This window comes from Metopolophium dirhodum, chromosome 9 (assembly GCF_019925205.1).
Source record: "Metopolophium dirhodum isolate CAU chromosome 9, ASM1992520v1, whole genome shotgun sequence".
Classification (NCBI taxonomy): Eukaryota; Metazoa; Arthropoda; class Insecta; order Hemiptera; family Aphididae; genus Metopolophium; species Metopolophium dirhodum.
The window spans coordinates 27,437,534-27,465,512 of record NC_083568.1 but is presented as its reverse complement, the minus strand read 5'-3'; the positions used below and the strand labels follow the sequence as shown (position 1 = coordinate 27,465,512).

The 27,979-nt window shown below is 34.4% G+C and overlaps 1 protein-coding gene across 2 annotated transcripts; it reads left to right on the top strand.

Annotated features, from left to right (window-relative positions):
• The first annotated feature begins 2,058 nt into the window (after positions 1-2,058).
• Positions 2,059-26,993, top strand: LOC132951943 (nuclear hormone receptor FTZ-F1 beta). 2 transcript variants are annotated; one of them, XM_061024019.1, is made up of 11 exons: positions 2,059-2,635; positions 17,977-18,449; positions 21,146-21,348; positions 21,420-21,542; positions 21,597-21,937; positions 22,072-22,269; positions 22,359-22,773; positions 23,131-23,364; positions 23,433-23,685; positions 23,797-23,951; positions 25,643-26,993. In XM_061024019.1, exons 2-11 carry the CDS (start codon positions 18,323-18,325, stop codon positions 25,730-25,732), a joined length of 2,139 nt encoding a protein of 712 aa, XP_060880002.1. In that variant the 5' UTR covers positions 2,059-2,635; positions 17,977-18,322; the 3' UTR covers positions 25,733-26,993. The 2 variants fall into 2 exon arrangements, with proteins under 2 accessions (XP_060880002.1, XP_060880001.1); XM_061024018.1 differs by having other exon boundaries at positions 17,974-18,449.
• Positions 26,994-27,979: the final 986 nt, after the last annotated feature.

Here is a 27,979-nt window from a genome sequence, read left to right as displayed (position 1 = left end):
CGTGATTGTAGCGCCCCAAGTGGCTTTCTTCGCTGGCCGTACTATATAGTCAAACTCAAGAGTCTTTACTCCTTATATGATATTATCTAAACATGATTTTACCATCGATTGATTACCTATTGATTTTAAACAAACAATATTGACTTTTGATAAAAACAAATCAAGAAAATAATGTTTTAAATAAGACAAGTAATGTGTCTAATGTGTAAATTATTTTTATTAAGTATTTTGGTTAAGGTTAAGATTAACATTCTTTTTAAATATTATACTATGCGTAAGTACTTAATTGTTTTACTGTTTTACACTTGTAACACATTCAATTAAAAAAATATTTAGGAGGTATATTTATGATGAGTCTGATATAGGGTGCCTGGTGGGGCCCCCTTTTATTATTTGTCGCAGGGCCCATTATTATATAATTCCGGGACTGCGTGAAGCCAACCTATTCAACTAGTAATATTATATTTACGTCTGCGTAGACTATAATATATGTAAAATAATTCTATTATGTAATACATGTCATGTCTATACTCTATAAAACGGTTTACGCATTCTTTGATATTATGGCAGTATATTAGTATACACCCTATGTCCCTATAGCTGCATTATAGTGCAATAGTGCACTATAGGCTATTATAGCCGAATGGTTATCGTTTTCTTTTTAGTGTCGGCCGTCGCCCGTCGGGCATACTCTGATAGAAGGGCTTATGAGTCGTTTTAAATTAGAATTTGAATTATTGTAATATAATATATATCATTATTATAATTATTTTATTTATACAATGCAATATCAAAATATATAATTCAGTTCAAATTGTTCTGTGCGATGTGCCTAATACCTATAATTGACAGTTGATCACCTGATCTTAATGACTACGAGCAAAGGAAACAATATTATAATATTGTCGTTCATTAAAATTTTACGAAAATTCTGTACGTTTTTCAAATCGTTACATAATAATATATCGTGCTAGGGTTTTTCGTAAGGCAATAAAGTTCGAAAACCCATGTTTTGGACTACTTTGCCGCCTCCCCACAAACAAACAAAAAACCACGCTCGATGTGTGCGGAAGACGGACAATTTTGTGGCGCGTACAAATTGTTTGGAATCGCACCACCATAAAGACGAAACGGTCGTCAAGTGTTTCACGAGAAAACTCCACGAAGAGACGAAATACGCGTCCACCGATGAACTCATTGGACGGAGGGAGAGCGACGCTCGATCGACCTGCGATGACTGTGCTGCGCGTCGACGTGGGCAGGCGGTACGCAAACGTAAAAACGAACACGGGACGCACACACACGCCGAACGCAGATAGCGTCGCAACATAATCGAAATGATAATAAACTCTAATAACCGTAATATTATGCGTCTTCTAAACAAACAAACGGTCCGTTATGATGATGATGACATTGATGTATATGAATAAATGTACACATAATAATAAAACAATATTATTGTACAACGAAAACAATAATAATGATAATAATATTGTTATCATCGTCGCGCCGGTGGAAGGAAGCGAACGACGGGGTGGCTTGGTGGGTGGGCGAGCCGGGCCGGCGGGCGGTGTGGGGCGAGAAACAAAAATGTGAGAAAAACGACCTTGAGGGTTCAAGGTCGATATGAATAAAAGGTCAACGCCGTCGTCGCATATGCGTCCGCCCCCGATAAATTTTATCGGCTGAAAAAAATACACACACACACACAAATACACACTCAGTACTCATACACAACACACAAACACACAAGCAATGTAAACGCACAAATGGTTTGTGTGCCGTCGCCGCCATCACCGACGTAGCAGCCGTTCAGAAGTCGCGAATCTCTCGGTGGATGAAGATCGACGGGGACGCGAATCGCTCGCGACAGATGGCGTTGCGGTGCACAATAATAATATTTTACACCCGTTTCCATTCTATAATAATGTAACGCGGCGGCGTTGGCGGCCGGAGAGTGCACGGCTCCGCGTGCGTGTGCTGCTGCCGTCGCCGCCGCCGCCCTCCGCTCGTTCCGCGCGACGCGCTGTCAAGCCCAGACGACCTTCATCTTCATTCCCGTTCGCCCTGCGCACACCGCTCTCCGCGCGCGACCGACGGCCACTCCACCACCGCCGTCTATCGTTCGTCGTGTATTACTCATACGCGTATATATACATCGTTTTATTGTATAAATATATATACAATATAATATGCGTGCCTACGTCCCGGTGCAACAGCAAAGCGGCGGCCGCCGACTGGTACACGCACACGCACACGCGAGCGCGCGCACACACCGTCGCACCGCCGCCGCCGAGACACCGAGTGGCGAATAGTCGCAGTCAGTCGCGGACGCGGTCGCGTTTAACCGTCGTCGTTTGTTGTGCCGTTCTGTCGTCGTCGTCGTCGTTGCCGTGCCGTTAATATTATTATTTTTTCTTTTCCGAAATCCTCGACATTACACAGGTATTATTTGCCCGAAGAGCGAACGTTCCTCGCCGACTGGTGGTTTATATTATTGTTGTTAATAATTACGGTAAATAGTTAAATAATAATTCAATAAATCGCACCTTGTGTCGTCGTCGTCGTCGTGCACCGACGTCTTCCTGACTACTCTTCGACAAACGGATAATCGGGATAACGTTTAGAACGCCAGGTAAATAATGATAATAGACATAATATTATATTTAATTGGATCAATGATAGAATTATTGTACTTGAATTATGTAAATCAATTAAATAATTCGTTACGAAAGATTTGTCGTTTTGGAACGTCCTGTCGTGCCGTTATTACAAAACAATACAATGTTATCGCGGGTACCGGAATAATGACAACAATATTATGCATAAGATGCAATCGCGGGTGTCTGGGTGTCCGAGGAGTCCATCGTACCTAATACGCCACTGCGGTAACAAAAAAATGGTATCTGCAGCGTTACCGCGCCGGATGGGTCCGGTTTTTCACGTGCATTAATAATAATAATAACAATAATGCAATCGCGCAAGTCGTTGTTTGTTGTTATTATTATTGTTGTTGTTAATATTTTTAGTCCGTTTTCAGCCATTGTTGTGTGTCGGCACGACGGAACTTTGCAGCGTACCTGCGCTGGAAATGGACACGAGGTGTCGGCTTATCGCGGTCCGGGGGGGTGGTGGGAAGAGGGAAGGACAGGAATCGGTGGTCGTGGGGTGGTCGGAGACGGGGAGGGGGGCCGTAACGGACGTGGCCAACAGAGATGCCGGTTGACGGCCTCTAGCTGCGGATGTTTTGTAACGGTATCGTGCCATTCTTTGTGAACTCTCGTCGTGCCCCGCCACCACCACCTCCGCCGCTGCAACCGTCGCCACCGTTCTTTCCCGCCGCCGCAGCCGCAGCCGCTACCACATTACCGCCACCCTTTTCCACGATTTTTCAGACCGTTGACCTTGAACGCGCACGCCGCGCCGCACGGACGCTCGCTCGCGCACCGCCGTCGTCGTCCTTATAAGGGCCACGGTAACGTTATTTTTATTCTCAGTCGTACTCAAAATCGTAATTTTATCGTGTACCGCCGATTTCGGAATCCGTCGCGTTCTGTTCCTGTTGCTGTTTTATTGTTGTTTTTTTTTCTTTCTCACTTACGTCGGACAAAACGCTTTTCCACCGTCGTCGTGTCGTGATCCACGAGCATATATACGTCAACGGACGGATAAGCACGCAGTTACGTTTAGAAGTGTCGTGAATACGACTCAATATTTCATGTACGATAAGTCGATAAGTATATAACGTACAAGTATCACACGAGATATCAAAGCATATTTATTACACACACACACACACAGTAGTGTAGGTACTCCCAAATAGTCGCGAAGTCAACGGCCGATACGCGCCGCCCCACGGTCTCGGTCATCCTTCCTAGGCCACGTAAAACTGCGGTCAAGGTCACTATTGAGCGTCCGACAGCGACGACGACGACGACGACGACGATGATGATAATGATGATATTATTATTATTTTAAAAAGACACCTATTGTTTTTGTTTATTCTAATTTGTTTTATCCGTCAACAACTACCTACTCTAACATATTATGCGCCGCATGCACTCGAAGTCACCGCTTCCGATGATAATAATATAATGTAACCATCCGCCGCAGTGTATGAGTGTGACGTGTATTATACGACTGCGACTATACACCCAGCTAGGCCAGGATGAACAGTTCAATTATATGGGTCCAAATTGGCTATGGCCTGCAGGTTAAACGAACGTTAAAAAAGAGGGTACTATATTATACACTTTTCGCTTGGGCATAATATAATTATCTAGAAAAAAAAATATTCACAATATGAAATTGTAGGTACCGACTCTACAGATATGCCATATTATGTGCGGGATAATGCAAAACTTTTAGTTCCTAGTCAAATATTAAGACTCGTATTAGAAAATAATATACAGAGGGGCCCAAAACTCTTAATCCGGCCCTGACCACACCATAATGTCATAACCTATTTGCGTGGGGTTAAAGCTATATAGCCGTTTTGAGAAAATGTTTCAAGTTATGCCTTGGTGTGCAATATGTTTGATGTTGTATGTAGCGTACCTACATTAGGAACTATAATTTCGTGTCGATGCATTGCCGGTGTTAACTTTCATTGATATAATTTGTGTTTTTCATTAGGTAACTAGTTTCTTATGGTAATTGGTAATATAGTTGTCGCGTCGGATGATCAATACGGCCTTGTCCTATAATTTGGTGTAAACCTGCAATATAAAATTGTTATAAGTTACAGTATATGTCTACAATGTCTACATGATAGACGGACCATAAAAAGTCCTTCTAAACCGCGTATGTAGTGGTTCTGCGGGAGTTCGACACATCTACAACTGACAACGACGTGTCGTAACCAAAATTCATCGAATGCGATAGTATGATACGTCATGTTTTAATTTAACTATTATCCCCTGGGCCGGCTGGCCCCTGCTAGACCACAGAGGACTTCTTCCGAGTGGATAATTATTACCTTTTATAATTGTAGAGTTATAGAGACTATAAACAATAACACGCTACTCGATACTTTTCTTCTACGAAGAAAATCTATGAGTCATAAATTATAAATATGTTTTTGTTACCATGTAACCATGACAATGTAAACCTTATGGAAAATCGGTCAAAAACATTTTATTGTGTATCCAGTACTATCCACTATCCAGCACAAAAAACATATTTATGTTAATTTATATTACTCTGAAAATGTCAGCAGTAGTAAAAATGTGCGAGAAACGCGGAATACAGAATTGTCCCCTCCTCCAAACAGTATTAGTGTATAATAACTGTTATACTTGCCAATCGGTCACGTGTAACTATCATTGAACCTCGCGTTCAAGACAACCGTTGCGCATTGGAAATATCACCAGTGGTATCATAATGTTTGATACATATTGTTTTTTGCATATTTTTCACAGGACATTTTTTATAAATATTACACTTGTTATCTACTATACCAAAGTCGATACTGTGGATCAAATGATAGTTAGTAATAGTAGTAGTAGTACTTGGTATAGCCAACTGGCTTTTGGCTGTAAAAAATGCAGGTTTTAACTTGTAATATGCGTGAATACTACCTCAATATTATATATAATTCCTAATTTTTAAGCGTGATAGTTTTCTGTGAACAGCCTTACATCAATAAATTATTAAGTATTCTATTGTTATACGGCGTTTAGTATTTGTAACTAAAAATCAATGCCTAGTTTATTTTTGTACTGCTTAGGTAATAGGTATATAGTGTTTTGTGAGTATATTTAACGTTTTTTAAATTATTTTTAGAACAGGTAGGTACAAAATTAATATTATAGTATTGAATATTTTTGGTAATATTTGCACACAATTACATCAGCCATAAGCACATAAAAGAAAAAGCCAAGGCCCCTCTTGTCAACCCCATGACCTTTTTTGAAACAGTTGTACTTATTTATACCCTCAGAATAATTACGTCACTTTGATCGTATGGATTATATATATAAATGTATAAATACTGTATACTTAAAAAAAAAGAGAGAGAGAACAGATGGTGCGCGCTAGTGCGCTACTTTCGGTCATGATTTTTATTGTTTTTCATAATACTATATACGTCTATACTTATATATTGCCTATTGTGCCGGACAAGAAAAAAAAAAGACGCGTCGACAACATTGACATCAAGACGCATTATAATAATAATAAAATGCGGAATTGTGTGCACAATCGAATCATATAAAATAATAATAGCAATAATATCATATTATTTTCTGCCAACGCGAGGAGGCCGCTTACCTCTACCGGGCGCACAAATAAACCGTAAAATTCCGTTTGACGAAATTACACGTCGTACTCGCAGTGCGTAAAATAAAAATACACGTTTGAAACTTATATTGGACCAAAACTATTATAAGCGTCGTCGTTGATCCGCAGCACGCAATATAATATTATAATAAAATAAAACATAAGTTATAATGTGTAATGGACGGACAAGCGCGTAAGGAAAAAATGATATATTATTATACAAAAAGACCCAAGAACAAAGACGGATCGATAACACTGTGCTCAAAACTTTCTCTTTATCGAACAAAAACACCCGACGACTATATTATTATAATTTATAACATTATTATATGTACCGGCAGCTATCCCGTGTAATAATAATATAAGCCGTTTGTTAGAAATTCCTCGATCTCGTTTTGTTTACCCCGAAACACGGTGTATAGACTATTGGACACAATGACACGCGTTTCAACAGGTGTTCAACTTTCGTATAGTTGGACTTTTCATTTATATAGATTAACCCTACGATATAATAATATAATAATACCAACATACATACCGCATAATACTCGCTGTATGGGAGGTTCTCGTACTATATGTCTATAATACGAGTGTCTATATAATACGTGTAATATGCATCTCGATGGTTCGATAATATGCAATATGCTGATTATCAAATACTAGTTTATAATTCTCAACGATTCTGTAACTATAGGTATATATTATAGTAACGACATCATAATATTTATGTATACCTAAACTAGTTTAAATTAATTCAGTTATTTATCCAAACAGGTTATACCGTTTACTCTTTATTGCAATATATGACTCGTTGGTATTGGTTAATGTGTATCTCTTTTTATTTAATACGATAGGATTCCTGCGTTTTTAAAATAAATTTTTGCCCGTGACCCAAAATGATGTCAATTTAATTAATCTCTATTTTTCTTTTAAATCGTCTCATAGTTTCTAGTGTTGATTTTATTTTATAACTTGATTTAATGGATGCAAATAACAGCGATTACTAAAAATTACTTTGTTTTAACTTAATTACGGCCTCGTATATTACCTAGGCATTATACCCTTTACACGTTTAACACATATTTGGACTATTATTTTCCAATCAGGGTTTTTACTGGTTTCGTTCCTTAATTGATTTCAATTTCGTTTACCAGCTGCATTCAACATTTTTAAATGTGAATCCCATGCTATTAGATATTATATTATAATAAATCTATTATATATGCCTATAGTAATTATTTTGTCTCTTCACAATGTTTACTTAAACCACATATATTATATATATATATATATATAATGTTTGTATTTTACTATACTCTTATTCTTATAACTTGAGACCTAAGACCTAACCCATACCTATCAATTACTACATGTTATCCGTTATACCATTAATTATTATAAAAAGTATTGCAATCAAACAACCTTTAACATTAAGTAAAGAATATACATTGTTGGATACTTGGATATTTAACAGATTTTCAAGAACAACTTCATAATATCATAATATTTAAAAATAAAATATGAATGAAAACAAATATTGCTTCTTTGATTATGTTCTCAACTCATATTATGGTGTTTTCCCGTTTATGTTAATGACTAGTGAGATTGTGTCATACGCTTTACAAATTACAACGGTCATTGGTCAATATGATATGAATAATTTTGTTTTTATTTAATAATTTTTTTACATAAAAAAATTATAGATTATAAACTATTGACAAGATTGGTCTTAATTAAAAAGGTCATCATGTGACTTATGTTATCTGGGTGGAGGGCTTCCGACTTAATATTTGATACTAATATGAATAATGTAAATATTTTATGTTAGTAATTGGAATTTTAACTAAAGGATACACATTACATCGTGCTGTGTACATCGATCTGTAAGTTCATACGTTGGTAACAAAATGTTTATAACTTAAAAGTAAATATAAAGTGAAGGTACCTTCATTTTTCAATAATCTACCAATCACAAAGTCTGAAAGAGATATTAACACACAAATGAATATTGATAGTTAAACATTTTTTCGAAAATTGTTAATTAATTTTTGATGGCTTTAGAACTATTAGACAATTATTGTAAATTGTATTTAGGTACGAAACATAAGACATAAAACTCATATTTTATACGAATATTATAATTGCTTAAAATTGTTTTATTTTTTCTATTAAATCATTTAATAATTGTTAAGTAGGTATTGATAAAATATTGACAATGATAAATACGATTTTTCTTAATAATTCTGTGGTGTAATTTTCACTACCTTCGCATAATATAAGAATTAAAGAAATCTTTGTTAAAATATTTGCTAATGGTTTTGATCATTAGCTATTAGCATCTAGAATAAAAATGTTGAAGCTATAATGTCATTATTCAATTTACTATGGACAAAAAAGTGTTAACGTATGGAAAACATCTAATCCGTTTCTATATTTCGTTGTATGATGAATGTGTGAAGCCAGGTTGTTGGGGGGTTCCATGTTTTAGAACATGATACGTCAGTTTGGCGGAGTGAATATATATTTTACACGATGCTGTTGGTACTTTGTGTCTTTGTATATTGTATTTTTACTGAGATATTTACTAACTTTATCAAGTATTATTATTTATTAGATAATATATTTAAGTACTTTTGATAATCGTGAGCTTATATGCCTAAATACAAACTTTTGCCCCACCACAGTGATACATCACGTCATAAATGTGTTATCAGTTGTGTTTTGATGAATATATTATGATAGGTAACGAATTGTTTATTTATTTCGTATATTCTGGATGATATCAAGTGCAAACACCGTTTAAACGTATTTTGGACTATTTCGGGTAAAGTAAGATCTTATATAATATATATATATATATATTTATATACTCAGTATACCGGTGCTCAGCTCTGGTACGAATTATAAAGTGTAGACTAAAGGCATCAGTTTAAATAAAAAGATGTGTACATTTCTTTACAAAGATATAAAAACGAGATATCTAAGATCCTATATTAGAATAAAAATGGCATATGCAAATAATTCCTATAATAGTATATATTACCATTAAACACGCGCCAATTATTCGGGTGTTTGGCACCGGTCACCATGATCCTCGGCACCGTCACTTCATTCTTTAAATCAAATATAACCCTCGAATTGCTAATAAAACTTATGCCGGGTAAACGACACGGTAAAACCGTTATAGTGTAGAAACTTACATGAAATGTCATTTGTACAAATAATTATAATTTTATACGAACTAGTAACTACACATCTAACTTTCATAATCATGACTCGAAAATCTATATTTATTTTTGAATAAGAGTCATGGGAATCTTACTAAATCTTAAATAATTTTCTTAAGTGATATATTGACAGTAATTTTGATAAAAGAAAGTGGGAATACTAATTTGTACACATATACAATCTAAAATTATTATAAATGTTTATTGAAATTTCGTCTGACCAATAATTGTCGATTAACTTATTAAATGTATTAATAATAATAGACGCTATGGACTTTATTATAATTGAAACGTATATACCTATTATCAACGTAGCAACGTTTCGCGGAATTTCAAAAAATGATTAAAAGTAAAATCAAATCGAGCCCCTAATCGAATTTTAGTTTATATCTAGTTTAATTGGAAGCGGACAAGCGGTTATTTTCCGTTTTTGCAGTTTAACACAAACACACACGCTACCAGCTATAACATAATATAGGAATAATTTAGAAACGTGTTCATATAAACGCACAGATTGATATAGTGAAACTGTGAATTTGTCATAGTCTACTAAAGATCGAACTTTGACTAGGTTTTAACTTTTCCAAGAGGTGAGTATAATATTTAAGTACTAGGTAGGTATGACGTTTTTTTGGTTTCTACTTTTTTTATATAATTATTTATGATTTAGAGGGATCGAACTAAAATTTCGGGAAAATCAATTTCAAGAGTCAATTTGATGACTAATTAAAATTGTTTTCAGTTCACTCATCGTTGTTAGAATAATCGCGTTGGAATGAAAACACGTCTAAATTCTTATGTTATGCGTGGCCGTGTGTTAGATAAATACGGAAAATCCCCATTCCCTTAATTCGTTCAAAAATAACATTTTATATTTAATAAAGGTATACTCCTATATTAATTGTGCCAAAATATTTTTTTTAACTATCGAGAATATTTGGTATGTGAATTCACACTTGTTGATTGAAAATCTATAATACTATAATAGTGTTAAATACAACAATACACATTTTTATATTCGCATAGATAGTATATAATATAATAGGCAATATTAATTCTAAACTGTACCTACAGTTTAGACAGCAAGTATTTGGTAATTTTTTATTTTTAATATAATATAAGATAAGTAATAGCTAGCTGATATTGTCGAGGGCTGCAGTATGGATATCATGACCGAAATCCTCTAATAAATTGCACAATATGCATATTTTTAAAACAAGCGTCTTGATTGTGAACGGGGAAGTTCTAATGTCATACGTGACCAATATACGCGAAATGAACACATCGTAAATGATAAAATAATTATTAGTTATTACACAAAAACTTACAGTGGTCGTATCTAGAGATTTAAACGAGATCGAAAAAGACTTAGTGGCAGGTCTTAACGTTTTCGATAGACGAATTTAACATAGAAATATAAAAACAAAATAAATTATTAAATTAACATAAAAAATATTGCACCAACATTACATTACCTACCGTTTGTATGCATGCAATATACGTATATGTCGTAATATCATATAAAATATAATATGTATAACGTATAAAATAATATAGTAAGGATAATAATAGACAATTGACGGTGTCGCTTTTGTGGCGACCTACGAGTTGCGCGGTTCCATTGTTAACTCGCAAATCGGTCGTTAAATGGCGTCCTGTGGAGGTGGCGACGCGCATCTGTCTATTCTGTGCTGATCGAAATATTTTGCAGCATTATTACATACGACGGCCGACCACGAGCAATCGCCAAATGTGTTCTACTGCGATTTAGAGGAAAATATAAAAATCGAATAAAAATTGAATACTTTTATTGTTTTCAAAACCACCTCCCCTTCCGCGCAAACCGCAGCGGTGGCTAGGTCGCGATGAGTGTGCATTCAGTATACACATAATTTGCTAATTAGGTCTGGGATTATAATGCACTTTGGATTTTTTCTATTGGTCACTATTTCTGGTTCGCGTCTTTTTAAACTTGTTTTAAACGGAAATACCGAACTTCATTTTGAATTTTTAGAATTTTCAAGGAATTTAAAATAAGTTTAAAAATATATATTCTATACGACCAACGTAAAAAATTAATATTGATCTAATTTTGCTTTTGAAATTGCATACAACTAATAAAATCGTTAAAGGCCAACATACTTACCATGTACACCTGCAGGGTATAACTATAATACTTTTAATTTTTATAATTACTTTGTACTGAACACGTAAACTAAACCAAATTGAGCATTATCAAATCAATATAATATCGATATCCAAATTATCACATTAAATGATTACCATAGTAAATGCATTGTATATATATAGTATTATAGTAAACACATACAATGCGTGTTTTATTCTGGAGGTTTTGTATATCTTATATGTTTTTGTCGTAATTTAATTTTTTGTTGTGCATTATTTTAAATTTTTACGGCACTAATGCATTTTTATAGGTCATTTTCATAGTTTTTTTTTATAGTGCATCAAATTCTCAGTACTGCGCATAATATACCTGTGTAGCTGTATACGTCCGTCAAACCTCTTCGGGCCCCCTCCACCGCCGTCATCGTCTGTGTGTTTATTATTTATGCGCATACAAAATAATAATATTATTGTTGTAATGTTGTTATAATAATACGTTCGTAATATTATATGTGACCGTGATGGTGTAATATGTACCTACCTATCTCCGAGTGTCGCGATTATGACGCATAAATATTGTTACGAAAATCGCGGTAAACGACAAAAATCGCGTATCGTTCGAAATCACCGTGTCAAATTATTGTCAGATAATAATATAATTATATTATTATACTAAATTTAAATTTAAACTGCCATAGGTACGTAACTTGTACGGTTTTTAATCGAATCCTCCGTCGCCACCTCATTTACCTAATTTATCCAATACCCTACTCCCCGTTATCCTTTTTACCAGCACATACTTGAAAGAAAACGCCTTCGCACCGCATCGTTGTCTTTAGGCATGGATGAACGGACGTAATTATACTTAATTGATAATAATTATTGGTACACGCACTACACAAGTCTCAAATCCGTAGCCCGAAGGTTCTGTTCACTTCGAATTTCGGGCCAGATACTATATTATTGTGTCATTGTGTTAACTAACTTTCAAGCACTCGGATGAATATTTCTTAGTTATTTTACAAAAATAGATATTTTTTAATTACACGTACAGCAACTTGCCTGTCGAGTAAATACGAGTTAGGTATCTCGGGCCGAATGTTTATCTCTCTTCAACTCCGACTCGAATATTGCGACTACAACTGCATAATAATATTATAATGACGTGCGGTGTTTATTAAACGAACATCCCTCGGTCTAGCCTACATCGACAGCAGCCGATGCACATTCACGTTTGTCAACACTGTGTCTTTGTGTGCGTGTGTACGGACGATAATAGTAAATATTAAATACTAAATTGCGTAGTGATAAATACTACAATAATAGTAAATAAAGAAAAAAAAATGCAAGGGAGGGAACGACGCTGGATGACGATGGTTCGCTCACACATAATAATAATAATAATAATATTATAATTTATAATGAACGAGCGGTGCGCGCGCACGCGTCCGTGCCTGACCTTGGCAAGGTTGAATTTTGAGAGTCCGACGAACTGCGCGGCAACGTCGCCCGCGCGCGCGCGCGCGCACACACACACACGAGCGCGCGCACCGTCAACGTGTGTATAGTAATAGTTTTGTAACGTCTGCCGTCACCGCCGCCGCCGACGACGTCCTCTCGTCGATTTATAAAAATAAACAACCTCGCGGCGCCCGCGTCCTCTAAAACCGTCGCTAGAACGGAGCACGATCGTGTTCGTGCGAAAGTGTGCAGCGGTGACGGCGCGTCTGCCGCTGGAAAACGAGAAAAGCGTATACGTTTTTCTACGTTAGGCTAACCGGTGGGTGGTGTGGCAAAAACTACATAATATTTACCAGCCCTAATGCAACGCATTCAAAAATACCTACTTATCTATCTACCCTTCCACGCGACTCGTCAACAATTATTGGATTGTAATAATATATTATATTTTATACGTCTATTTTTATTTTTTGCTTCACGCATATTGTGGCGGGCGGAGGGGATGTGAGTTGACGCTTTTACTCAAGACACATATTATCATTAATTGAAGGCCGATAGTAATTTAGTAAATAAGTAATAACTACAATATAATATCATATTTTGCATTGAATAATCATTAATCGTAGGTACGGGTTTTTTTCTTTTATCGCCGTTGGAAACTCAATAAATTCCATAAAACAATATTACGTATTTAATATACTAACGACTATAAACAAGTAACTTATATTATCCGTATATTTCGAGTCTTCCGAGGGACTGGTCTTTGATTCGACCTTAGCAAAACATACAACGATGATTATAACGGGCCACGTGTGTAACGCTAAAAAAAAACAACAATAATATTGACTTTTGCGTTTCTTCGGATACCGTTTGCAAATTAGAATTGATGGCCTCGTTAACATGGTAATGATGATATTATTATTATTATTGTTGTTGATATTATTGCGTACGACGACCCATAATGCTTTCGCATACATACGTATTGTATAGTAAGTAGTAACCCAACATACATGACGTATGTATATTTCGTTGTTATTGTAGTAAACGTATTTTATGTATATCAGTATATGACGTGTACCTAGTACCTACGTAAGATAATACTATGTATAATACAAAATGTAAAACACGTGCTATATACGATAACCTTGTGTCCTTGTTATCTTATAAGTAACATGACCGTAAAACTGGATAAAAAATAAATCAATTGCCAAATTGTTAATTTGTATAATCGGTATTTTTACGTTTGTACTCGTACACACGACCTCGTCTATACATAATCACGTAAAAGCCTAAATCTATGATCACATCACACTATAGCCGGCTGTATATTTTTTATTTATACTAAAGGGCTAGCCCATATAATATTATAATCAGATCAAGTCCACCAATCACCATTCCAATTCGCAGGACTTAAGCGAGTCGTTGCTCCGCGCATTGTCGCGTTCCTTTGCTTCTTCCGAATCCATTCCCGGGTTCCTATCGGCGCTACATTTATGACAGACTTATTATTTTATTTTGATACACTATACTCGTCTAAACTCTACTGACTGCTGGAATAATTATTATGCGTGTCTACTGTTTAACCATCATAAATCATAATATTATTCTATAATTGCATTTATTGTATTTATTTAAATTGCAAATGTCCAGTAGTGAAATAAGTAGGTACTCGCACTATGTCGTTAAAATAGCATAACGAGAGATCGCGCCGGACGCATTACAGTGTATTGCATATTATTATACGTTGCGGGATGCTTCTCCTCTTTTGTCGGGTTCGGTTAGGTTTGGTGATCAATGTCTCGCACAATACAGTCACTCACATCGTGTCTCCGTCGAACCAGATCGCAAAAATACTCCGAGACGGGAAGGGCGTATATAATAATAATAATATTATGTCTCGGAATGCGCGTTTATATTATCATTATTATGCGACCGCGGACCAACCGTAAACCGTATTCGAATTGCCGTTACTTATTATTTTACATTCCGTAGTAATAATAATAATAATAATAATATTATGTGTACAACTCGTCGGGCGGTGTAATAAAACAAACAGCGCGGCCGTCCCGCGCCGCGGCGGTATTAATAATAACATTAAAAAAAAAAAAAAAATGCCTCGCGTGAAATTGGAACTTGTTGCGCAACGAAGAGAGTTGCCAACGGCCGACGGGGACCGCAACGTACGGGCCCGTGATACTGCAGCAGTCTAATACGTCCGTAACATTATTTATGCATTTAGTGTTGTATAGTGTAATGTAATATATTATAATATATTATTATAAAATATAATATTCCTCTCACTGGATTCGATGATTACGACGAGTGTTTCGTTCTTCGGATATCGCCGTGTGTTGAGGTCATGCCCAGATCGTTATTAACACGCGTACTCTGCACTTTTTATCAAGCGCGCGCACACACGCACGCGCGCACGGTCATTAGTAGAATTAAATCGACACATTAATACGACGAAAAAACCCTCGAAAAAAATACCGAATCCCCGTTTAGAATGGTATACCGGCTACACTCCACAGTATGAGTTATGTGCGGTGCGTCAGTATGTATCCATATCGTTGTAGTAAACATTACACACATTACCTATAATTTATAATATCTATCAATAAATATATACTGGCGTAACATTATGACCAAACTCCGATCGACCTAGTCAACATATTATATATTATATCGTCGTATTAGGATGATTTAATAGGAATTTTGTGTCATGGTTATACAGCGTGTGCCGACTGTACCGTATACGGAGCAACGATACTTCGAACTTCCAAGTATAATTATTTTAAATCAGTTGTCACGTCTTGCCGTCCACCGTCGTTTGTTTTGTGGTATACATACTATCTGTTAAGATTTAGGCTGACCAAATGTAATAAAAACGTATAGTTTCATAGTTTCATCTTTGTATCATTGATAATATCATGTTTAGGACGTGTATACGTAAAAGATGGATTTTCTTCGAATAACCTAACCCAACCGAAATATAATTGTTTTACAGTGTTTATTTATTTATTCGATATACCTACAGACGTGATTCCTGCACTCCTATAATAGCAGTATAACATAATTTTTATTTTATAAACATTGCGGAGCAGAAAACAACAAACACTGTACGATAAATCAGCTACTATTACTTAATTCTTATTATACTACTATTAAATTGAATGATTGGAAAATTATGAGACAAATTATTTCTCCAGAACCATTCTTGAAATACCTAATTTTGTTTTTATTCCAGGCCCAACAATAATAATAATATTATTTCGTACGTATACGGTATGCTTTTATTATTATGCATATCGCGCGTCGACGGTTTATTCATATAACGAAATAATAATATTATTATATAATATTATATCGACGGACCGGAGGCGCAATAGATAAAGAAAAAAAAAATTAGTCTCGTGTCAGAATAAAACAAATACACTTTGTGTCGGTGCAGTTGCTGCGTTACTGCCAATTATAAACAATGCAACCAAGACATCAATAACCCCTTCGCACTACGCCGCCGCCGCCGCCGACCATTCCGCTCCTCGATCGTTCGCGCGCGCATTGGCCATTTCACTCGGCCGTCAGGTCACACAACCGGTTTCGTCGCCGCGCTGTGCGTCGTTGCTTCACTCGGCTCGTTCGTTTATAATCTGCACACACACACACACACACACACACACGAGTAATAAGTAATAACTTATAGGCATGTATAATATGGTAGCCGTTCGGCGGTTACTCGGCTGAACACGTAACGTTTCTCTCCGATCTACCTATACGATCGTAATAATATTATAATGTGCCCCCCAGTTGTACAAGCGCGTATATATTATATATAAATCAAATAATCGCTGTGCGGTTGTTGGTTACTTTTACAAACGTAATAAATAATATAATAAGCCACGCGCGATGCATAACATAATCTACATAGTTGATGGTGTACCTACCGTGTCTGCCATACAAGCGCAATGTTACACTTATTTTAATATCGTGATACGAGGTCCTTGCAGATTTAGTGGTGCGGGGATCGTTTTCAAAACGTGTACCCTACATTGAAATAACTACACAAGTGTATAATTTGCAAACATTTGCGACAAAGCCGATATGTCAGTTATACGAGATATACGACGTATTATAATATAAATATGCATTGTGCATATGAAACGTTATCAATTTTGTCTCAATATTCAGTTTTATGTCCACGAGTCACGATCAGGTCCAGGTACGAACTGGATATTAACTAACGAAAAATTATTTAGTCTATACACTATACAGTGTAGCTGTATATAGCCTATTGGCGGTTGTGTAAAAAAGCTTTGAATTTAATTTTTAAGTAGTCCTGTTGACCGCAGACGACTCTCCTATCCAGATTAGATTCTTTGTGCCATTCAAAGTTTTGTTCCCCTCTATTTATCTAACTCTCCATTATACCGTATTTAAAGTTTAAACCGTATTGTTAATTACGAGGACAAACTTTTTAAATTTTATATCTGATATTATTTTTCTATACCATTTAGTTAACATTATACAAAATATAATAATGGTTAATATTGTATATTACATAATTGTTGTTGTTGTTATTATTATCATAGTTAAGGCTCTACATACAATAGTATCTATATAGTGCCCTATCACAGACGTATATAAGTTTATATAAGTAGCAAGTGCTATATTACATCTTGTTTGTAAATATCACTCTTATTTTAGACTTCAGCCTGTTGCGCTGATAGCACAAGACAAAACATTAGAAAAATGAAGGCATACATATATGTCCAGTCGCTCACCCCAAACAACCGGCCTTGTCGTCACATAATATACAACGACACCATAATATACTCTGATCACCTATATGTATAGTAACGTTTGCTTTTTTGGTTTTCAGCAGGCAAAGGACGCGGCGTCGTCGACAAAATAATTCAATAAAAATATATCGCTTTGCGTTCTCCGTGCCGATACTGACGACCGCACGCAAGACGATAGCGACAATGGCACGCGCCCCCGCCGATAACCGTCGCGCCCACGTCCGTCGTCACCGGGACTACGTCGAATGCCAACGGTTTTACGCGGTCACGTAGTACTCAGCGGCTCGACGCGCGGTTACCGGCGCGCCCGACGACAAGTTAGTGTAGACGCTACGCCGTCGTCGTCTTTTCGGTGCTCGCGAGACGCCTCGATGATGCTACTCCGTCCCGCCGTCGGCCCGTCACCGCGGCGGTTACTGTTCTGAGACCATGGCAGACAGCGACACCAGGATGTGGGGCCACAGCGTGCAGGTATCGTCCGGCCCGGTCACCGTCACGTCCATCAATCTGATCGCTCCTCGTCTGCAGCCCAACGCGCAGATCACCACGATAAAAGGTGTGTACAACAATTGATTAGTATACCCTACGTATGTTATGATATTATATCACATCCTATTTTTAAGGGGTTTGATGTAGGCAATTCCGATGCGATTTTGAGAAGAATTTCGATTTATAACTTGAATTTTATTTCAATAATATTGGAGTATCTTAACGATGGCCCCGTGTCCACGTGTCGATGCCAATACCATCGTTGGTCGTTTATTTGTATCAAAATTATAGAATATAGAAGAATGATTGATTTCGTATGAAATTGAACCACAAAATGTGTGACTGTAGCTTACACTCTTGTACAGTCATGATGGTTAGAATTTATACGCCATAATATTATAACAGGTTATGAGATGTAAAGCAGACAATATTTGTTGTGTCTTAGCGTTTTAATGTTTTTGATTAATATCACAATTGATACAAAAAAAAAGTTATTGTTATTTTGAAATCCGTGTTTTCTTCGTGCGTTTCAACTTTCAATGAATTATTTATATTAACTATGTGAAAAAAATAAAAACGCTATAACACAAAATATTGTATCATAATTCGGTTTCTCGACTGTGAGTCAAGTCTGAGTGGTTCTTTTTCGCTCGAGACGGTTTTCACTGACACATTGATGTGACGCGTCCTCGCCGTATATTATGACGTATGCATGTTATATAAATAAATATAATATTGAATAGGTATTCGTATTAAAGTTGTATTGGTTTTTTATTTATTCGACCTGTTGTAACTATATGGCGGCATATACGTATATTAGAGTAAAGCTTAACCAAAGACTACGCAAAAGAACCTTTATATGATTTATTGTGAATAAATATGTATCTATCGATCTTAAAAAAACATTAATTAGCTGTCCTCCACCCAAAAAAAATTTTCTTTCTTTGTCCATTTATACATTTTGATTGAATTTCAAGAATAATATCCCAATGCTCTGTAGGCATTAGGTTTGCCAATAGCCCGTCTCTCGTAGTTAAATCTATGCAAGTGCTTCCTATATGGATGGCCTTATATACAAGGCATCCAACTATGTGGAGATACGTTCGAATTTACAGAAAATCCCAACTTTTTTGGCTATTCTTATGTACGAAACTAAAACAAAACGTGTATAAATTATAAAACGCATTACAAAATATATAATACTATTGAGAAATTGATGATATGATTCATCGACGAAATTCTATGACTTATACATAACAATTGTATAATTGTGTGTGTTAACTCCGCTGAACACCACTATAATTTGTGAAATACATAATATATTATTCAAACTATAAATAATAATAAAAAAAATTGATTTATAATAATATAATATTATTATATTTGTGAATATCGTAATAAAATGCAATAAAATGTATATACAAGTTACTGTTTCAATACTGGTTCCATCTATGGTAAAAATGAACATAATATTATACTTTATTCGAATCTAAAATATCTCAAATAGATAACTAACCTGGCTACCTACTAATATAATATAATAATAACAACAATCGTTTTGGATATAACATTTTACGCTAAGCGTAATACAATAATTTTTATTCCAAAAACGATTATACCCACTGTCTGATAAAGTTCAGTGCTCGTGGTTGTGTCTTTATATGACATACTATATAAAAACGATGTCCATATACCGATGTGTTAGCATTCATGTATAATGTAAATTAATGTTTATAATAGATTTGGTTCAACGTTATTCTATAGAAATCTTAAATATAATAATATACTCTTTGATGTATAGATTTTACAAATGTTCACTAGCTAGATAGTTAATATAATATATAAAGAATAACGGTTAGTTCTTAGTTAATGTATATGTAATTTATCACAAATTGTACTTAATAGGTAGGTATTAGCAATTTTTAAAAAATGTTGATGCGCCTAATTTTAAATTTACTTTTATTTGAATATTAAATTTTTTTACGGAATAAAGTGAATAAACTTTTTTTTTTATTGATCTTGAAATTTACACAATTAAATTTCCGCTTCGATAACATGGGCCATTAGTGTTACATTTTTTTACAGACAGAACAAAAGAAATAAATAAAAAAATAAAAATAGTTTATGTATAAATCAATAATGAATACAATATACAATTATAGATTTTACAATATTTTGGTTATAATTTACAGTAGGTTTAATATTTTTATTGTTTTGAAAAATTCTATTGTGTTGACTTCATTTTCGGGGTTTGGACCTAGGCTTGTTCCGATGTCGTGGCTTATGTTAAGTTCTTCTCTCTGTATTTGGTATATTCTGCATTCGTCAAAAATGTGTTTAATTGTGAGTGTGGCGCCTACATGTTAGGCATATTGGTGGTTCGTTTTTTGCCATTAAATATCCGTGAGTCAATTTTAAGTGTCCAATTTTAGCTCGATTCAGTTTTTTTTCATTGGTGGTGTTAATGTTTGGGTTTCTTTTCCATTTTATTACTATTTTTTTTTAATTTGGTTTGAATAGACTTATTTTTACATCAAAATGAATTCAATAAGAAAACATAGTAAACCTTTCAAATATAGTTTATATTTTGTTTTGATTAATAAATATTTGACACACGTGTAAATACTTCGTTTAGGTACTTAGGTATATTGAAAGACGGGATTTCATATATATTAATGCTAACGTGATACACATTGCATATTGTATAATATTTACCTATATTGTATCGACTTTTTATAACGTGTTTTGTTTTTCCACCCACAGAGGAACCTCACGACAAGGACGGCACAATGACTGAAATAAAAGATGACATCATCGACGAAGTAGGTTCTGAATGTGATCGGGAAGTAAGTAAGATTGACTTCTCCGGAGTTACTATGAGAAGTAAAAAAATGAGAGCGGTAGAAGAAAACATGCCCCGGCCAATGTCCTGGGAAGGAGAACTTTCCGATTCGGAAATGAAACAGGTAACTGCGACTCGCTAATTTTAATAATACGAACTCGGATAGACATTTTTACGAACGTAACTGATTTTCAGGAAGAAGATAGGACGGCGGACGTGCAGACAGCGAATCAAAATTATTTACTGCCTCGAAATGAGAATTTAAATAACCAACAATCGTCTCCAGTCAAACGAATTATTTATAACGATAATAATTTGGTAAGTCTTGTATGAAATCTCGTTAGTATTTATATTAATTTTTTTTTTCTACAGGTCGACCGAGTGATGGAGCATGTCAAGAGCAAAGTAACTTCGTCGAACAACGACATTCCGTTACTTGTTGATAAATTGTTAGGTGGCGGTTACAGTCCGTTACTCCAACATAGAACTAATGGAGTCAAACATACATCACACATTCCACCGACTCACAGCCCAGACTCGGCCATACACTCTTGTTGCTCACCTGCACAGTCACCAATCACTTCCAGACATAATCCTCCGTCATCTTCTGGGTTTTCGTCCCCATCTACATTCACACCGTCGTCATTGTCGAGGAATAATAGTGATGCTTCACAATATGGTGGATCACAACATAGTTCTTGTTATAGTCAAAGGTAAAACCATAAATCTATACATGTTAGTATTTTTCTTACATAATGTTTGGTACACAATATATAACTATTGGTATATCCTACACTTGTACAGTTTCTGCTGTTGAATATGATAAATTTAAATATTTTATTTACAGTTATTCCTCGCTGTCTGTTTCGCCTACACATTTTTCCCCGACACAATCACCAATACAGCCAAGACACATACAAAGAAATTTTCATGAATATACTGTGGCAGAGGAAACCAATGGCTATGAAGAGAAATTGTCAATGTCCGACATTAGTCAACAACATGGTATAACATCTGGTATTTCAAGACAACAACTGATAAATAGGTATGTATATATTTTTAAGTAGAATGAATAAAATATTAACATTTCATAGTAATATTAATATAGCTAAATAATTTTTATGTTTTATCTAGTCCCTGTCCAATTTGCGGTGATAAAATTTCTGGTTTTCATTATGGCATATTTTCATGTGAGAGTTGTAAAGGATTTTTCAAGCGCACTGTACAAAATCATAAGAACTACGTGTGCTTACATGGTTCGGCATGTTTGATCACAATAGCTACACGTAAGAAGTGTCCAGCTTGCCGCTTTGACAAGTGCTTGAATATGGGTATGAAACTAGAAGCAATCAGAGTTGATAGAACAAGAGGTGGACGTAGTACCTATCCGTTTACTTACACAATACCGCCTTCCAATATGCAGCCACAACATAGTGGACAGCACTCAGGAATGAGCACTAATTCTGTAGAAAATAAAGTCAAGCAGGAAGAACGTGCATGCAGGTCTCCACCCCAAGAAGCAGCCAGACTGATCCCTCAATTATTGCAAGTAAGTAATGTGTAAACATCACAAATATAATTTCTGTTAATAAAAAATAGCCGTCTCTAGACTTAAAATATCTATATTTTCTTAAATTTTATTTTTATTAGATACATAAAATTAACTTATATAGATATTATTACTGCAGAAATGCTATACAATCGTGAATTTCCTAACTTCCTAATTATTATAAATTTTATGATTGATTTTGATACAAAATAATTGTAATAGTTTTCTAACAAACAGTCGAAACATAACTAAATGCAATTTATGAAAACAAAAGTATTCTGTAACAAATTTAACTTTTAGGATTTGATTATCTATTAGTTTTTAATTAATTAATTAATACTTATAAAATAATTTTAGGAAATAATGGAAGTGGAACACTTATGGACTTATAATGAAGGCTCATTTGAATCGTCAAGTGCTAGTGGAAGTTCTATGAATCATTGTGGTGGTGCCAAAGAAATAGCTAAGAGTCGCTTAATGGCTGAAAATTCAGGAACAGATTTTCTTTCCAATTTATGCAACATTGCTGATCATCGGCTTTACAAAATAGTTAAATGGTGCAAATCATTACCGTTATTTAAAAACATTTCGGTAATAAGATAAATATTTATTTAAACTATTTATGCAAAGATTATATTTTTTGAAAATGTTTACTTTAGATCGATGATCAGATATCGCTATTGATAAATGCCTGGTGTGAGCTACTGTTATTCAGTTGTTGTTATCGATCAGTTAGCAGCCCCGGAGAAATACGTGTTAGCCTGGGCAAGTCCATTTCTTTAGATCAAGCAAGAGAATTAGGTTTAGCACCTTGTATTGAGCGCATGTTGAATTTTACTCAGCACCTGAGACGTTTGAGAGTAGATCGTTATGAATATGTAGCCATGAAAGTCATTGTGCTATTATCATCAGGTATAATATAATATGTTTAGTCTGATTTTATAAAACATACTTAAACCTATAACAAATGTAAATATTGTGCTTTACAAACAGATAAATTCAATTTGTTAATTATGGTTTCAGATACAAATGATTTGAAAGAACCAGAAAAAGTTCGAGCATCTCAGGAAAAAGCATTACATGCTCTGCAACAGTATACTCTGACACATTATCCGGAGATGCCATCCAAATTTGGAGAACTGTTGTTAAGGATACCTGATTTACAACGTACTTGTCAGGTAAATATTAGATACTAATAAATTTTTTTAAGTCAGAGGTATTCCAACTGTGCATCACGGCTCTAGTGGGCGATGAAAATGTTAGTTAAGATAGTCACAATACAGTTTAGGAAAAAAGATCAATATTTGTTGGTGAAAATGTAAACTAGAATTAAGAGGATGCCTACCAGCATGTGTTGTCTTTGTCTTACAAACACATAACATAGCAATTTGTACGTTTTGATTAATTAATTTAACTCTGTTATGTTTAATTTTAGAGTGAATTCACCTATTACTAAACTGAAAAGTAAGAATATTATCTAATGACATGGGTTGATAATATTGTAACTTCTAACTTTGGTATTCACTCTAAAATTAAATATAACAGAATTAAATGAATTATTAAAAACGTACAATTTGCTATGTTATGCATTTGTTAGACGGGTTATGGCGTCATCTAAAGGAAATAACATGATTGATAACACATGTAGTATTCGGATGACCAGTTGACCAGTTGAATGTTACTGTTATTTTTATTATTAATTTCATAATTATTGTGTTATCCGTCATCAATCCTTCAAAGTAAACATATTTTTTTATCATAAAAAATTTGGGAGCCTCCTAAATATTGTGAAGATACAAGAGAGCTGTGGGATTTTAAAGTTTAAATACCTCTGATTTAAGTAATACTATGTGAATGTGAGTATGAATTTAAACATTCAAATAAAATTTGAATCATTTTATGTAGCTATCGTATGAAATTGGATTAATGGTGAGATGAGATTAGTATTCAAATTTAAAATATTAAATTTGATAATTTAATATTCTTATAATTTTACTACCTTAGCCCAGGGCTTGAAACCGTTATTAATTTAATCGGTTACCGCTAACGCAGTAACAGAAAATATTTTGAATACCGGTTCTGTTGTTAGCGGTAACCAATTACCAGTACTACATATATTCAAAATTATAGGTTACCGTTAAGTGATAACCGCTTCCAAAAAATGTCGGTTACCAATAACCGATTGGATACCGGTTTTCAAAAAAAAAAAAAATTGTACTACACCTTTGTACCCTTAAGACTTAATATAATATTCGTGTTATAGGAATCAAGCTATTTTTAGATTTCCCAGTACAATATACGATGAGGGAGACTGGGACTATCGACTATCGAGTACTGTCATTACCAACCAACAATATTTTATGTTATAGGTAGATAGGAAATAGAATTGTAGAATACCAATTATTTGAATTATTATTACAAGAATTTAGACTAGGGAAAAAGAACGAACATAAAATAGTATGATTTAAGAATAGTTTTAAGAAGTTATTACTTATTAAACCATTAGTACCTACGAGCATATAATCATTTATGTAGCTAAAATAAATTAAACATAATATTATTATAGTTCATACGTAACGGTAGTCAGTATTTATAAATACCAGTAATCGGTTCTTAACCGGTTAAAACATATTATGTTATTATAACGTTTTATGTTAGCTGAAAAATTGTCACGGTAACCGATAACCGGGAGTACAAATAGGTTTATAATAACGGTAACCGATTATAGGTTCCCCAAAATTCCGGGAAATTTCCGGTTTTTGTAAAAACCGGTAACCGGTTGCAAGCCCTGCCTTAGCCTAACTTTATACTAGCTAGTAAGCTCTGTAGTTGTACTAAATTTGTATTAATTTATGTGGTTTGTTAATAGGTTGGAAAAGAAATGTTGTCAATAAAGAGTAAGGAAGGAGAAGGGCAAAGCTTCAATCTTTTAATGGAGTTATTAAGAGGCGATCATTAATAGTTATAATTATTATTATTATTATATAAACGTCTGTGAAAGTATTTCTAAGTTTTTATCAGTAATATTTGTCTAAGAAGTTATTATAATTTATGTAAATATTTAGTAATATTTAATATATGAGATTTGTGTACCAAACCTACACAATTCTAACTGTTATTATGAAATTATTGGTAATTTTTACCTCTATTCTATTATTATTGGATTAAACTGAAATCTAAAAATCTTAAAACTGTAATTTGTAGATATATTTTTCTAATTTTAATATTTTTTAAGTATAAAGAAAATTATATTTAAAACATAAATTCAGAACAGTCTGAATACTGTGATCTTAAAATAGAATTAACATTATGTGTGTAAATAATGAATATTGAATATAATAATTATAAATCTTCAATTATATGTAGTACAGGGTTTTATTGTTAAAAAAAACTCATTTTTTTCAAATTCTATCAGTGTTCGGTATTGGTTATTCTTCTAGAATACCTCGTACTTAATAATATAATACTCAGTGATGGGCTGGCTGTCTTCTATTTCAATAGATTGTACTTAATTATTATAGTTATTATTATTATAATTGTTATAGTATTATAGTTATATTATTCATATGTATTCTGTCTACTTACCATAAAATGTTTACCAAAATTGAAAATCTTAATAATAATATTTGAACCATTTAATTAATTAATCAGAAGTATTTGACAATGATATATTTAACTATGTTTGTGTGCAATAAGTTACGTTACCAAAATTGAATTTACATGATTCTTTGTTTTATTTTCTACTATTGAAATTTTATTGTGCCCATCACTGGAAAAATATTCCTTTGCTAATATTTTAATTTTTAGTATAAAAACGTAAATGTTTAATTTATTTGAATGGTAAGTTTTTATTATTATATATGATTTATGATTTACATTATTTAAAAATGAAATTACATTTTTGATTACCTTCTGTATTTTTTTTTCATAATTTTTTACTATCTGTTTAATTTAATTTTTGATAAATCAACAACAAACTATGTATAAATAAAGCAATACTTTAAATTTACTGATATCATAGTTTGGTACCTACATATATTTAGTAGACATTGACGTAATCGAAATCTAAGCAATATTTTACTTTAAGATAATTATTGTGTGTGCATATATGTACATGTAGATAGACACTAAATAGGTATACCTACTACCTAATTAATATGTTTTTATACAGTTGATTAATTAATACAAAACAAATAAATACATTTTATTTTTTACATTTATTACATTTACATTTATTTTCCTATCCTTAAATTAACATAACCTAACCTAGTCTATACTCTATAGACTTATGTCGCATGTGAGGATTAGTTGTATGGTTTCAACTTTCAAGAATCGGCCTGTATATCTTAAATCAAGACCGTGAATAGGTCTATGATATTATATTAACATCAGCGCGAGTCTTAGACCACCAGGTTCGGATAACAAATTATCTTTTAGTTGCCCTCCACCTTACTAGGAGGCTGTAGCCTGTAGGCAATGGTAGTAGCCAGTGCCCAGTAGCCAGTAGGTATTTACTATTTAGTAAAGTAAATATTTTACTATATATTATTTATTTACTTTACTCTCCGGCAGTTAGACACTCAAACACATGATATAAATAGCATGGTATGATCGCAAAAATCCAGATTTGGTCCAGGTCCACGCAATACGTCACTTGCTTACCTTTTCATTCATGAAATATATTGTTGTCGTATAATTATAGTCTAGTTGTTGCATAGATCCCTGCATTGCCTTTGCCGTTATATCGACGAATGCAGAGGCGTGACGAAAAATAGTATGTGTGGCTCGTGCTAGAAGGCAATTTCAGTCTTGGGCGAAATGCGGCCCCGCAGCCCGCCACTGAAATAGCTGACTTCCCGCCCTTGGCCACACATTATACTATTTTGTCACACCTGTACCGAAAGTTTGGTTTTCAATAGTGGTTTAAGCGTTGGAAAGCGTCCTTTTTCCGTCCAGCGGGCGGTAAACCGTAAAATGGGAATCCCTAATAGTGCAGGGCGGTATAAAGTGGAAGTCACAAAAAGTGCCGGGCGGTGGTAAAGTGGAAATCCCCAAAAGTGCTGCGCGCACATTTCACGCGCGTATACCTTGTACAGACACTGAAATTCCTACCACGGTCGTCGGTGCTTACAAAACATAAGATTTTGGTTACTTCTTATAATCACAGTATAAGTCCAGTGCCGCAATAACCGGGTGTGTTGCGTGT